This window comes from Staurois parvus, unplaced genomic scaffold (genome assembly GCF_062004578.1).
Source record: "Staurois parvus isolate SC_StPar_1 unplaced genomic scaffold, SC_StPar_1.0 ptg000829l, whole genome shotgun sequence".
In the NCBI taxonomy this organism is placed as follows: domain Eukaryota; kingdom Metazoa; phylum Chordata; class Amphibia; order Anura; family Ranidae; genus Staurois; species Staurois parvus.
In genome coordinates, this window is record NW_028318625.1 from 402,729 (window position 1) to 418,631 (window position 15,903).

At 41.2% G+C, this 15,903-nt stretch overlaps 1 protein-coding gene across 4 annotated transcripts in view; it reads left to right on the forward strand.

Moving 5' to 3' along the window:
- Window positions 1-15,903, forward strand: part of CTNND2 (catenin delta 2) — a 529,941-nt gene that overhangs the window by 299,565 nt on the left and 214,473 nt on the right. For all 4 annotated transcript variants that reach the window (XM_089655247.1, XM_089655250.1, XM_089655248.1 and 1 more), the window contains exon 11: window positions 5,346-5,478. In XM_089655247.1, coding sequence (XP_089511373.1) covers window positions 5,346-5,478 — 133 coding nt within the window. The remainder of the gene's footprint in view (window positions 1-5,345; window positions 5,479-15,903) is intronic.

Consider the following 15,903-nt stretch of genomic DNA (forward strand, 5'->3'; position numbering starts at 1 on the left):
CTGCTAATACAAGACTGGTTAATTTTCAGAAATGGCAACCGGTCAACCATGTCCATTGACAGATGCACACTTGTTTCCTTTGCAAAGCACCCTGCAGCACTAAAAGCATGTTCAGGGAACACGCCTGCTGCAGAGCAGCCTAGCAGCTCAGTTCCATACTGGGCAAACTTTGGCCAGTGGTTGATCCTTATGACCCAGTAGTTGAAGGGGTCACCCATTTGGAGGGTCTCTACTACAGTTTGCCTCCTGGTAATTGGCCACCATGTGATGCCGCCACTGGAGATGGCAGCCTGGGGAGCTGAGGACTGACAATTGTTTTAAAGGCATCACAAGGCAGCTACCCTTACTGCTGCTCCTCCTTTCATCAAAAGGAGGCTCAGATACACTGTATCTGTGAGATGTTATCCTGCCAGCCTCTAGAAATGAGAGACAAAGGTCCCTCCATAGTGCATCCTTCAGAAGTTTCATCCTCTGTGAGGGTAGGATGAACTCTGGAAACCCCCACATTGCAAGGAAAATTTGCAATCAGTAATGCTGTCACTTCTTAATGCTACATATCCTAGAGGTCCTTTCAATGGCTCTAGAGCTTTCTTCTGAACTACAGTTCCACAGCCAGGTACTACTGCTGGGGTTTGGGAGGCATGAAACCAACTCTTGGAAGACTGCTCCATGTCATCTTCAGCCTCAATACCTTATGGCAACCATACTCCCCCTTCTGTGCCTGCTCTGGCCTCACCGTGCCAGTGCCTGGATAGAGCAGGCTCTGAGATGCAAGTCCTCTTCCTCCTGATGCTTTCTCTCCAGCTTGTCCATGTGCCATACTCACACAGGTACATATTGATGGCCCTTGATGTACATGCAGCTGCTGCAGCAAGCTCCATCTGGTGGGTATATCACAGATCATGTTGTTTTCTGGGCAGATGGAATTCCTGCTAAATTTTACCCAGCCAAACACTGGCTGGGTAGGTCCATCCAAAATGGTTTTAAGCACTTAAAGACCAAGGCTTTTCAGACACTTCTTTTTACATGTAAAAATCAGTAATTTGTGTTAGAAAATTACATAGAACGCCAAGACATTATGTATTTTTTTTTAAAGCAGAGGCCCTAGAGAATTCAATGGTGGGTGTTGCAATTTTGTATGTTACACAGTATTTGCACAGCTGTTTTTTAAGAAAATTTTTTAAAAAGAAAAACAGTTTTTAATTTTAATGCACAAAAACACAATATAATACCTGTTTGGTAAAATTTAAGAGATGATGTTATACCAAAGATGTCATTCTTTAAAATTGCACACGCCTGTGCAACAGCGACAAACAACGTAAATGTTATTATGCATGGCGGCGACACTTTAGGTCTACATTGGAGGTCTGGTGCTAGAATTACTGCCTTCGATTTTACATGCCAGTGATACCTCACATGTGTGGGACAATCGCTGTGATAGCAATAATCAGTGACAGGTACTCTTTATTGAGAGATCTGGGGTCTATTACAATAGGATTACAATACTAGGATGATGCCTGCAGTTGCAGGCATCATTCTGGAATAACCACTGGAAGTCCAGCGATGTACGGGTACGTTGCTGGTCGTCAAGTGGTTAAATTCTATTGGCCTGATTCAGAAAATCTTGAAACCAAGGATACATATCCGGGAACAACTGCAACACCAAATTAAGGACGTGTGCCAGGCAAGGCACATGTTTCAAGTTTACCTGCTGGAGGGCGGAGAGCAGGTTAGTGCCATTGTGGCATGCCACCATTCCTGGCACAATTTACCATAGAGTGCCACTTTAGTGCCTTCCCCTGCAGAGATGAAAAAATAATCTATTCCCCAGCATGGCTCCAGTCCCCTAGCTGCAGCACTACATGGTATCTTTTTGCCTGAGCCATTGCATAGCCTCTTGAAAACACATATTGGGGACTAGTGGATCAGAGGATGAATCAGCCGAAGGGGGCATTGAGGAGGAGATGATGGAGGAGACATCTCTGGCACTGCCATGACCAACTGTGAGGCTTTGGGTTGGCTGAACAAGTTCCAGCTCTGTACTCTGTATTGCATTCTTCCTGGTTTCCAGCAGAGTCACCCAGTAGGCCATGAATAATATATAACTTCCCTGCACATACTTTCTGGAGCATATGCCTGTGGTTTTGTGAACTTTGCTGCTGAGCTGTCTGTTTTGACCAGCGATGTGGAATCATTGCCTTCCATGTAATAGTGAAGGGCAGGGATGTCCTTAAAGCTAAAGAAATTGTGTCTGGGAACTTCCCACTGCTGTGCAGCACAAGCTACAAATTCCCAAAAGGGAGTAGAATCCACCAGCTGGAAAGGCAGGATTTGTAAAGCCATCAGTTTTTCCAAGCTGGCATTTACATGCTGGGCATGTGCATGGCTGGGGTTGTATGTTTTTCATTCTAGCAGCTAGGGAATTGAAACTTGCCTGTTCAATGCTACATTTGGTGAGCTGCGGTTGGCAGAATCAGAGGAAGGTTGCAACCACTGGAGGAACCATAGGGTAAACCTATGACACCCCTTGGCATACTGTCATCCCTGTTGCTGGAGACTTCTGATAGGTATTTGTGCATAAACAGGGTAGAGGTGGAAAGGGAACATCTGGAACATGGAGGAGGAGTGTGACCCTTTTCCTGATGATTTGCGCTCTAGTGCTGTTCCAAATGAGCTGCGTGGTGAGAGCTCAGATGTCTCTTCATACAAATGGTACCCATGTGGCCAGCGGTATTGCCATGCATATTATGTTGCAGGAAGAAACTGTAAATAACAATGGTACTGTCTGCTGTACACATACTGAGAAGGGCCCACAGAGGTGAGTTCTGGGGAGCTGACAGCAGACCTCAGTACCTTTCACCCATGAAGGGCACAATGAAAGAGGGTGGCTTTTCCTTCCACTTGCTAATTTGCATCCTGCCTTGCTGGCCGTGTGCCTCTCCCTCACTTTGCTCCACTGCTATATCAGGCAGCCAGCTGTGTTCATAGATCTCATCATTCTCTCCCTCCTTATTTTTGGAGCAAACTTGACAATATGCTGCAGCTGCAATAACATTACTGCCAATTGGTTCTCCTTGCCTTGAGTTCGTTCCCTCTAAGGTTCCAATTACTCACCACTTACAGAAAATTACTTATGCTGTAGTCAAATAATTCTCCTCTGTAACAGGCAGGGCAATGGCAGGAATAGCTTTGGATGAAGAGGCAGATAAGGGCACCTTGGCAGCTGCAGTGGACTGTAAGCTTGTGAGCTTGTGAGCTAGTCTGTACCCAGGTGACAGAGGAAGAGGACAATAAAGGCGTGGTTAACCACTCTATGTCCTCCTCTGCATGCTCTGGCTGTATAGCACACCAACACCTGTAAGAAATGGCAAATCTACCATGCCTGCAAATGTTACGTCACATCCATGTCCACCGTTTTGACCTGTGGACACAGAGGCTACTTGCTCCCTGCACAGGCACTTCTGCCTCTTCCTGTATGCCTGCCAGACATGATGCTAATAATATGGGGCTTGGTTGCTACTGTTATTTGCAGCTATTGGAAGAGCTGTATGGGTGGGAAGTGGTGTTTGGATGCATTGTAAACTGTTGTGCTTATGTGCACTGTTAAATGTGGTGCTTTGGTGGATACCCTAATGCTGTTCAAACTAAGGGCAGCTGTTGTAATGACAGCAACAGATTCACACTGAAATAAATAATACAAAAATGAATAAAAGACCCTAATAAAAATAAAACCAAAATAAAGTTCAAATGCAAAATAATGTTCTTCTCCCTCGAAAACACTACAAGCAAAATTAAGCCCTTTGTTTGTAATAAAACAAGATAAGAAAACTAACCACTAAAAAAGCATGGAAACGTCCCAAAATAACAAAAAAGGGGTGAACTGTTGCCATATAAAGTTTTTCTTGTGTACTACTGTATATTCTATAGGTATTCTGATATATGGAAATATACTTAAACCATTGAGTGTGTTGCTCCATTATATCACTCCTAGTTTCTTAATTAATGTTACTGTGAGTATGTATTCTATACCAAAGGCCTAGCCATTGTTTTTCCTTATCATATCTCCCATGGATTGTAAACAGGAGCCTCCAATCAGGCTGCACCAAATTTACATTTGCTTGGTATAATGACCATTTAGGGTACATTATATTAGCCACTGGACAGAAAGAAGAGGGGAATATAGATATTGTAGATGTCTCACATTAGGTTGCTATTATCTGAATCTTCTTCACCTGAAATCCCTTGTTTTGGGTCGTGGCAGGTGTGAAAAAAGTCCTTTCCATTGCACCCTTACTTGCAAAAAGCGGTGTATGCTTATTGGGCTCACCTGAAGAAGGTGCTTTCTTGGTTTACTTACCTATACACCATGGGAAAACAGTTATACAAGAAATGGAGTTTGCTGGCTGTTGACCCAACTATTTCCTATTTAGTCACCGATGGTCCTGGTGAATGATGTTTACCACAGATTAGAGGTTGGATGCCCTCTTTAGGACATCAGTCTCTGGTGGGAGCAGCTCTCCAGCTTCTAGTTGCTGCTGTAGGAATGCTCCAAGCCCTTAAGGTCTGGGCAAACAGATGATCTTTTCCAGAGAATCTGATTCAGAACATCCTGCCATTTAGCAACTACTGGAAGTTTTTCCAAAAACCCTGAGATTTTCAGTAGGTTCCTTGGAGGCTTTTATAAGGCAGCTTTCATGGGTGAACATTGTCCACATGAGAAAGATCCTATGGCTTAAATGTTGGTTGGTGGAACTTCTCTATAAGGAGCTTATTGAGAGACTGTCCTTTGAGGGCAGATGCTTATTCAGACCATCCTTGGAAGTCTAAATCAGAAGGTTATTGTGGAGAAGAGTACTCTCTTACCTCTTAAGAAGAAGGCAAAAGTTAGATAAGAAGCCAGTAACGCTTTCAGAGTCCAAGAGGAGTTCCTTTCATAAGCAGGTTCACATTCACTGCTGTGGGACATTTCATATAGTAACTAATAACTATTTTCTGTAATTAATGATTAAGAAATTAGGATTTTTGGTTACTAGTAGAATCTTTTCTTGGAATATATCATAGGACACAGGGATCACCCCTCTCTGGCTCAGTTCCTCATCATTTGCTACAAAACTGAGGTTTATTTGAGCTGGGAGGGGTTATGTCTCATTGACATAAGGTCGTAATGACTATTAACTCCGCTGTTGCCTGTGATGTACTCCAAGAAAAGCATTGTACAGGTAAACCAAAAATTCCTAATTTCCTGTTATGCAACATACATTGGTTGATCAGTATTTATGTCAATGTTTTGCAAACAAATATTCATAATGGATATAGTAACATAATTGTATGTATATTCTTTTTAGAGAGTTTGGTTGGCGAGATCCAGAGCTTCCGGAGGTAATACAAATGTTGCAGCATCAGTTCCCTTCTGTTCAGTCAAATGCAGCTGCCTATCTGCAGCACCTGTGTTTTGGAGATAATAAAATTAAATCAGAGGTGGGTAATATAATTTCTTAATACAGTTACTTGATATTTTGTATGTGTGTTTATTTTCCCATTATGTTAACATACCTAAGATACAGTTGTGGCCAAAATTATTCAACCCCCACTGAAATTGAGTGTTTTGGCCAGTTTGACATTGCTTTTGATCATTCAGTCATCTTGCTTACATTTACATTAAAGAGGCACTTGTAGGTCAGACAAATATAACATAACAGTTATAATGAAATAACCACAAATGTCTTTTCTGTGCTCACAGCATTATCAGTTTTATTCAACCCCCAAGTGACATTCAATCTTAGTACTTAGTACAGCATCCTTTTACAGTTATAACAGCTTTTAAACGTGAAGCATAGCTTGACACAAGTGTCTTGCAGCGATCTACGGGTATCTTCGCCCATTCTTCATGGGCAAAGGCCTCCAGTTCAGTCACATTCTTAGGCTTGCGCACTGCAACTGCTTTCTTTAAGTCCCACCAGAGGTTCTCAATCGGATTTAAGTCTGGTGACTGCGATGGCCACTCCAAAATGTTCCAGCCTTTCCTCTGCAACCATGCTCTAGTGGACTTGGAGGTATGCTTGGGATCATTGTCCTGTTGAAAGGTCCAACGTCTCCCAAGCCTCAGGTGTGTGACGGACTGCATCACGTTTCCATCCAATATCTCCTGGTACTGAAGAGAATTCATGGTACCTTGCACACGCTGAAGCTTCCCTGTACCTGCAGAAGCAAAACAGCCCCAAAGCATGATTGACCCTCCACCATGCTTCACAGTAGGCAAGGTGTTCTTTTCATCATAGGCCTTGTTCTTCCTCCTCCAAACATAGCGTTGATCCATGGGCCCAAACAGTTCTAATTTTGTTTCATCAGTCCACAGAACACTATCCCACAACTTTTGTGGTTTGTCCACATGGCTTTTGGCATACTGCAGTCGACTCTTCTTATTCTTTGGAGACAGCAAGGGGGTACGCCTGGGAGTTCTGGCACGGAGGCCTTCATTACGCAGTGTGCGTCTTATTGTCTGGGCTGAAACTTCTGTACCCACATCTGACAAATCTTTTCTCAGTTCCTCAGCAGTCACACGGGGACTTCTCTCCACTCTACGCTTCAGGTAGCGCACAGCAGTCGAAGTCAGCATCTTCTTTCTGCCACGACCAGGTAGCGTTTCAACAGTGCCCTTTGCCTTGAATTTGCGAATGATGCTTCCTAAGGTGTCTCTTGGTATGTTTAACATCTTTGCAATCTTCTTATAGCCATTGCCCTTCCTGTGAAGAGAAATCACCTCTTCTCTTGTCTTCCTGGACCATTCTCTTGCCTTCACCATGTTTGTAACCACACCAGTAAATGTCTAGAAGGAGCTGAGTATCACAGTCATTTTAAAGCTGCCTAATTGGTGCTTATTATGCTTGATTGCTGCTCGGTGACATCCACAGGTGTTTTCAATACCTGATGGAAAGCACCTGTATGAACCTCTGTTCTTCAGAGTGGTAGTCTTTAAGGGGTTGAATAATTGTGGCAATGAAGAAACCACATAAGAACCATTTACTACTGTATTACATAAACAATTGATGTCATTTTAGTTGCATTTGGGTAGTTACAACGTCCTTGTAGGATTTGATTCTGAATACAATTCCAAATGTACACTATAGTCCCTAAACCCCTTTACAGCATTGGGGGTTGAATAATTTTGGCCACAACTGTATATGCGTAAATGTTCACATGTTGATAGGGGTAGAGAAGCAAAACTATAGGGTAAATGAAAGTATAGTCTCATGATAAATTGTTTTTTTTTTGTTTTGTTATAAACAAAAATGTAATGTATAGTCAAAACTGTTTTAGTTAAGCTTAAGTTGGAAGCCGTCTATTCTCATCTGTTGTAATGTAGGGCCACATTGAGGTAGAACTATAGACAAAACTTTTTCTTTTCATTTTAGATAGAACAAGGGAGGGTTATTACCCCTGTCATATTTTTTTTTTTGCCATTTGTGTCCCATTGCAGAGATTTCCCTTTGCTTCCTGTCCCATAGCCAAACAGGAAGTAAGAGGAAATCCCAGTAAATTAAGGGAATTCCTTGGGAACCTCTAGGTCACCAGAACTAATGTCCCCATTGGAAGATTATCCCGCTATCACTTTTCTGGGAACAACCCAAAATTTGGGATTTTCTTTTACTTTTAATGATAATGTTGAACAGGACAAAAAGCGATGGTGAATCTCCTTAATGGGGGCACAGACAGCAATAAAAACTGACCCTCTCCACTCTATCCAAAACTAAAATAAAGAGTTTTGCCTTTTAGTTATACTTTAATATGGAAAGAAGAATTTTCTATTTTGTGGTGAAAAGGAGTAAAGAGTTGATAATTTGTTTTGTGCAACCTCCTCATCCATTCTATTTTTGGTCTGCCAAATTCTGTTTTTCAAAATACACTTAAAAGGTGCACAATCTATACTCAACTGCTATATCTATACATAAAATAAAACTATAGGCAAAACGTTTTTTCCATTTTGGTTGGAGTAAGGGAGGGTTATAACCCCTGTAAGATTTATTTTTGCCCTCTTTGATTTGCCTTCACTTCCTGTCCCATAGCCAAAACAGGAAGTGAGAGAAAATCACTGCAAATAAAAGGAATCTCTTGGTGACCCCCAGGTCACCAGAACTAGTGTCCACAATAGAAGATTTCCCACTTGTCTGGGGACAACCCAAAATTTGGGATTGTCTTTTACTTGTAGTAACAAGTGATTTGTGAGGAACCCAACCAAGTCGACCAAATTTTATCGAGTTTTGCTGGACAGCCTCTGCTCCTGCTTTTGACCCATTCATTCTCACTATTTCAAGTTCTTATTGCTATTACACGAATCTCACAGACTGCCCTGGAATGGTTGTGTTCAGTGCAGGATTCCAGTGCCTATCATTTGGCACATATCATGTCCTTGTCAACATTTGCATTGTTGATCTACTACAACTTAGATGTTTTTGAAACATAATCTAGGATCTGAAATCATAATAACTAGGATCAAATAAATAGCGTTTTCATCACGATAGTGTCATCAGCAAAAGAATTTGAGTTGGGTTAAGTTTTAGAAATAGGATGTAGTGGACAAGACAAGAAGGCAAAAAGCGTTGTCAACGTTATATCTTTTATTGGCTAGATAAAAGTATTAAAAATGCAAGCTTTTGGAAAACTAGTCTTCTGCTTCAGAAATATTGACAAATAAAATCTGAAGTGGCAGAGTAAAAAATTGTACAGATTCTGAGCAAACGCATTGTATACAGATTAAAAAAAATAAATTAAAATAATATGATTAAAGATGAGGTGTAAAGGAAGTCACAAAGCTTGATCTTATAGACAACAAAACTGCTTAGTTTACACAAGGTGGCATAAATCACTACATTGCTCTAGCGCAGTGTTTCTCAACTGGGGTGCCGTGAGGAGTCCATAGGGGTACTGTGACAACAGCCTGAGCAGAGCGATCCTCTAATAGTTCTTGTGCTTCAGGAGGGAGAGAGCACTAAATCCTGAGTATAGAGGAGGCAGAGAGCTAAGCTTTTACCTCCCCCTGCTCTCTGCTGCTCTCTCTATTCTTGCCGGTAAAACTGAAAGCAGAGCTGGCCACCTGCCCGCTTCGGTTGCTAAGGACTTGCCAGCAAGAGTTCAGAGAGGAGCCTCTTGTGCACACAGTGCTTTTTCCCTCCTGTAGCACAGGAGTTAATGGAGGATCATTCTGAATGTACAGGAAGGAGAGAGAGCGGCTGAGGGGGGGAGAGAGCACAATCTACACGCTTCCTGGTTCTCTTCTCCTCTCTGCTGCTGTCACTACTGTAGGGAATAGAATTTCAGAATTTCTGCTAGATAGAGGGGGTTTGGGAGCCAGTTGAGGGGTTGTGCTAGGAGGGCAATTTGGGGGGGGGGGGGTTGGGCTATGAGGGGGAATTTTAGGAGGGTTGTGCTAGGAGGGGGGGATTTGGGATGGTAGTGCTAGAAGGTGGAATTGGGGTGGGGGGGGATTTGTGCTAAGAGGGTGGACTTGTTCTAAGAGGGGGGACTGGAAGGGGGTTGGGGGTTTCCAACCTACAGACCACTGAACTCTGCCTCACAGAGTACATAGGGCTTGTTCACTGGTGCAGTGCGGTAACAGGTGTGAAATCACATTTTGCCTTACCGCACAAAAATGTGCTGCCTTTTGCAGACGCTTGTGGGTGCCACTAATTCTTAGACACCCCCTGCATCTAGGTAATGCATGTATGTTTACGCCATAGTACAATGTGTTTTGGTGTTGAGCAGTTTTAAAAATCATGCCTGCACCCTTTTGCATGTTTCACACACATAGAGCATTTTATTAAGAAAATGTGTGGGAACACTCAAAGCATGTGCGCTCAGATGCAGCTCCTGGTGTGAACGAGCCCTCAGACTAGTGTGCCTCGGGATTGTACATGATTCTAAAAGGGTGCCTTGACTTAAAAAAGGTTGAAAAACACTGTTCTAGTGTACCAATCATTTTAGTATTTAAAGGTTTCCCTTTTTCATTTGGTAATGCAATTTCTTTTCAGCATAAGAATAATTTTAAGCTGAAATGCTCTCCTACTGGAGATCCACTTTGATTTTCTCATTTATTTCAAAATGCTGGCAATTTAAGGCTTCATATACACGAGCAGCTCCTAAACTTGAGTTTAGGTGCTTTTGGCATTTTTTTGCCAAGGCTCCTAAACTCAACTACATAGAAGTCTATGTGTCCATGTACACATAGGCTTTTAGCAGAGTTTAGAAGCTGCTGCGTTTAGGTGAGGTTAAACCTTCCTCTCCTGAATGCAGAAGAATCACGTTCAGGATAGGAACGATTTGACCGACAACTCAAAACGCGGCAAAATCACAATACCACGTTTTGCCGCGATTTCCTCTTTCCCGCAGTCAGGGTAGGCTTATGTACATGGAGCCTAAGGCAGTGTTCTCCAATTTGTTTAGTGGCAGTATTCTATGAAAGTATGCAAAATTTCAAGGCACTCCAGTCTAAAATGTAAACAAACATAGATGTTTCTTATCAATGGGAAACTTGAGCCCCCCCCCCCCCCAAATCACACAGTCACCTCTTCATATTAGAGCTCTATCTTTTGTCTCCAGCAGTGAGACAGAGAGTGGAAGGTGGAGCAGGACTGGAGAAGGTGGACTCTGGTCTTCTGTTGAATTCCGGGAGTGGTCCTGCATGCTGCCTGCCCTGGATCAACCTCCTGCAATACCATGGTGTGGATATGCCACTAATACCATAAGAACAAATGACGTTGTGTGTCCTACCCTAGAGCATTATTTGCTTGTATGTTGCTGGAGCAACCCACCTACACCATGACAACTCGTGAAACTGAGTCAGGGCAAACTGGGTCATTTGCTTGCGGCCCCCCAGGGAAACCCAAATAGCACCCTGGTTGAGAATCTTTGGCTTAAGGTAAACCAACTGGTGTAATTCAGAGTATGAGACAGATTGGACTGCTGCTTCATTTAAAGTGTACAGATTGGGCTGCTGATTCATTTAAAGTGTATGTCCACCTCAAACCTTTTTTTTACATTTTTCAGAAAGAGTTAAACTGCTGTTGGGTTTTTACTACTGTCTGGGGCTCTGTTAGAGAGATTTACTTTCATGTCCTGTCCTGAAGACAGCAACTCATAATAAAGAAAGTGAAGGGACTCTCCAACAACTCAGATAACAGAAATAAAAATATATTAAGTACAGTAGAACTAAAACCCGATCAGATTTTTATTTCTGTTCATGTCTCTGTTGTATATTTTTCTTCACTCCTTGCCTAGTGAAATTGTTTTCAGCAGGACAAGAACTGATGGCAAATCTGTGCAGTGGAATAACGTCCATACAGGATGTCTCCAATTTACAAGCTGACCTCAATGCACTGTTTAATTGGGCAACTATATAGCAAATGAGGTTTAATGTTGATAAATGTAAGGTTATGCACTTGCGGGCTAAGAATATGCATGCATCATACATACTAGGGGGGTACAAGTGGGGGAATCAATGGTGGAGAAGGATCTGGGAGTTCTGGTAGATCATAAGCTTAATAATGGCATGCAACGCCAAGCTGCAGTTTCTAAAGCGAGCAAAATCCTCTCTTGTATTAAAAGAAGTATAGACTTCAGAGAGAGAGATATCATATTATCCCTGTACAAATCATTAGTAAGACCTCATCTGGAAAATGCAGTTCAATTTTGGGCACCAAATCACATAAAGAACATTGGGGAACTGGAGAAAGTACAGAGAAGGGCAACCAAACTGATAAGAGGCATGGAGGAGCTCAGCTATGAGGAAAGAGGAACTGAATTTATTCTCTCTTGAGAAGAGGAGATTAAGGAGGGGATATGATTAACATGTATAAATACATCAGTGGTTCATACAGTGGACTCAGTGTAGAGGTATTCACCCCGAGGTTATCACAGAGGACAAGGGGGAACTTTTTACATATGTAATCTCCAAATACGGAAAGGTTTCTTCACAGTAAGAGCTGTGCAAATGTGGAATAGACTGCCTCAAGAGTTGGTTCTGGCCAGCTCAGTGGATTGCTTTAAAAAATGCCTGGATTCTTTCCTAGATACACAGAATATAACTGGATACTAACATTTATAGGTAAAGTTGATCCATGGAATATCCGATTGCCTCTCGGGGGATCAGGAAGACTTTTTTTCCCCTCCAGGAGCAAATTGGATCGTGCTTTGCTGAATTTTTTTGCCTTCCTCTGGATCAACTGTGGATGTGGGATTATAACTTTTTTTTTTTATGGTTGAACTGGATGGACTTTTGTCTTTTTTCAGCCAGGCTAACTATGTAACTATAGCATGGTGGTTGGACTTTCAAACACTATCTCACTTATAGAGGCCCAGATAGCAGTAGTTTAAATTTTTCCCTAATTTATCCAAAATGGGGAAAAAAGTTTGTGGTGGCCAAATGTTGCCAGGATTCTGAAGAGCTGGCCAGGGATCTCTGGTGTCAGGTTGTCAACCAAAAAACGAAAGAGGGAGGTGGGAGAGCTCTTATAGAGTAGTAGATTCCAAAAAGGAAGATATAAGTAGACTTACAACTGTTGTGGCTGCAGTCACACATAAAGGTGGGAAACTTTCCAAGTGAACCCATTTATTCGGGGTTCTCTGTGGGGTTCTCAGGTGGGTGTAATGAATAAGTAAGAAGAGACGTGGCGAAAAAGCAACTTGGTGGTTCGATCGGTAGAGGCACCCAGAGTGATATGTCTAAGAATTAGTAGGAGTTGTCTGCTTTAATGAAACATCAAATTGTTTTATTTCGCCAGATAAAACACATTTTGTGGCTTTTAATTTCTACTTCTTCAGTTAAGGGTGACAACATTGATGTAGCACTTGAAACTGTTATTTCATCTGGCTGATTTAGCATGTTTCATTTTATGTTTCAGTAATGCAGACAACTCCTGCAAATTCTTAGACAAATCACTTTGGGTTCCTCTGCTAGCCAGACTCTTCTTATATGAAAGAAAAATTGGCTTGTCATACACTTTATGGAATAAAATATGCCAATGGGTATTGAAAGTAATCAATGGACAATCTATGTGACAAGGAAAATTAATTTACCAGATACAAATTTATTCCAAAAAGCATAAAATATTTTATTACAATGCCAAAATGTTTCTGGTGCCAGAACACACTCCTTCATCTGGGCTTTGAATATAATAGAGAAAAATATATATAAATGGTGTGAGTTTAAATTTAATTTCATCATCATATTAGAAAAATACAAACCTATACCAGATGTTAGTGGATTAGAAAAAACAAATCCCAAAACATAATATAATGACTACTGTTAAAAGGCAAAAGTTTTGTTAAGCATTTTCTGAGATACTATGGACCATTTAAAGCATTATTAAACCCAAAAGCAAACATTTATTGCATATTGGAACATACCAATTGTTATATGTGTTAGCTGCATTAGGCTTCTTTTTTAGACTTTCCTATCTCTGTTTTCATTTGGTGATCCAGTCATTAAGTCTGTTGTTTTTCAAAAGAACAAGCTCTCTTCCAGATGTGTTAGTTTACAGGGATGAGGCAAACCATTTAACACTGACAAAGGTGCTTACAATGATCAATGTTTATTTATTCATGTAAAATCTTTATCCTAAAAGAAAAAAAAAACCTGTTTGCTGTAACTGATTATAAAGTGGGAGCTGGAGTTTGGCTTCAATTTATTAGTGTATTTAAATCTGCTAGTACGTAAAGTGCTGTGTAATTTTACAGCGCTATAGAAGTACCTATAATAAATAAATAATAAATAAATAAATTACTATACTCCTCCCCAGACTCACAATGCTGCTGTCAGATGTGCCCCCTGTGCTTATTCATACACAGTAGGGGCACTCTAATACAGGAGGTGTGTCACTGGCCAGATCACCAGGTGAAAACAGAGGGAAAAAGACTAAAGAAAAAAAAAAGAAAACTAATCCAGTCACCATATCTAATGATTGGTAAGCTGCAATAATTATATTTTTGGTTTTGGGTTTAATACCCCTTTTAAAATCAAGGACTATTTTTTTAGAATCTCTGCTTACAAAAATATTTATTTTTTACCTTGTTTCACAAGAGGAGACATATTGGGGTTGCTTTACAAAACACGCAAACAGTCTGTTCACTTTACAAAAGACTTTTTCTTAGCTTGGTGAATGTGTTGACAATTCACTTTACAAAAAAATACCCAATTCCGGGCAAGAAAATAAAAACAATATATCTTATTCATATAGTACAGAACACAGAGGCTTGTATTAATAGACCGTGTAATATGCAGGCTACCATCAAGCCCCTAATGCACACTCATTTATCTCCACCCACTTTGTGAGACCCCATTTGTGCTAATTTCCTTATATGACGAGACCTTTTCTCCTTTAGAGAAGCTTTTTTTATCTTTTTAAGCATTCCCTTTTTCATATGAAACTTCTATTAAGATTTGACTGCTTATTACCCTGGGTTTTCTAGCATTTTTCTGATCATTTCCCCTCATTGTGGGGCCATCATGTAATGTTTGCTTTAGGCACTGGATCCTGCAGTAGGCACTCACCTTGACACGAAGTGAAGCATGTGTAGATAGCTGCAGCTATACAGGTCTAGGGCTGTAGTTCATCTATATGCTTCCCAGATCCTAAAGATGCCTTTGGAGATAAGCTTACCATAACAGGTAAAGCTACAGAGACACAGCCACAGAAACACAGTCAGCACCTAGGTTAGTGAAGCTCTTGCCTTCCAGACACACAAAACCCAAATTATTCCACACTCCATTCTTGTGAGTGCCCTCTTTGATTTCAGCAGTGACAGATCACAGGCACAAGGGAGCTGGAACAAAAGGGTCAAACAAACTACATACTTCTGATGGCCTACAGCAAACTGAGAACACTGCATAGGGAAAATGCAGCCTATCTGACAAAAGCAGATTTCTCTGCCACTAGGTCTAAATCCTTTGGAAAGCTTTCAGCACTCCTAGAAAATTTAGTTTCCCATCCACACACAAATTTAATGTGCACTACATCAGCATTGGCCTAACCCTAAAAGAATATTCACCCCTCCTAAGCTTTTGACGTCTTTTGGCATGTGTCCCAGTCTTGATCTGAGATGATCTGGACCTCTGGGTTCAATCTCTAATTTCAAAGAGGAACAAAATATAATTTTTATCTCTATACAATAGAATTTCTATCTCTGCCCCTCCTTGCTCCCTACCCTTCAATCTGCCAGCATCAACTCAAAAATAAGCATATTTACTGGATTATCCTAGATTGTAAGCTTGAAAGAGTAGGGCCCTCTTACCCCTCGTACGCTGTCTGTTTTTGTTGTACTGTGCCATGTATTGTCCCCCCTATTGTACAGCGCTGAGCAAAACCTTTGGCGCTATATAAACACGATGTAATAATAATAATACTGTTTGCCTTGTGCCAGCTTCAGTTACAAGGAATGGTTATACCAGTTCCTTCAACAGAAAGGTTCCGAGGTTTGAGGGATATTCACAGCCCCCAAATCAAGTGGAGGCATCTGCCCAATATTGACTTAAGAATAAACAGGTTTCTTTGTGTATTGGAATTCTTTATGGAATCAGTAAGAACTGTCTTTTCTTCTCTCAGAAAAACTGAATTTCTGGCATCAGTAAACATACAAGATGCCTATCTACACTTCCCCATCTGCCCTTCATATGAGAGCTTTCTGCAGTTTGCTGTGGGAGACCAACACTTCCAATTTATAGCACTACCATTCACAATACTCTAGAGTGAAAAAATCTACCTCCTGCAAGATTTACCATCGTACATGGAAGACTTACTTTTCCTGGTGTACGGACATGAAGCTTAGTTCCAAGGAATACTCTCTTGTTCATATTTTGGTCTTTCTTCAATCTGGCCTTGACTATGGTCTGACCCAGTGTACCCTTAAGGGACA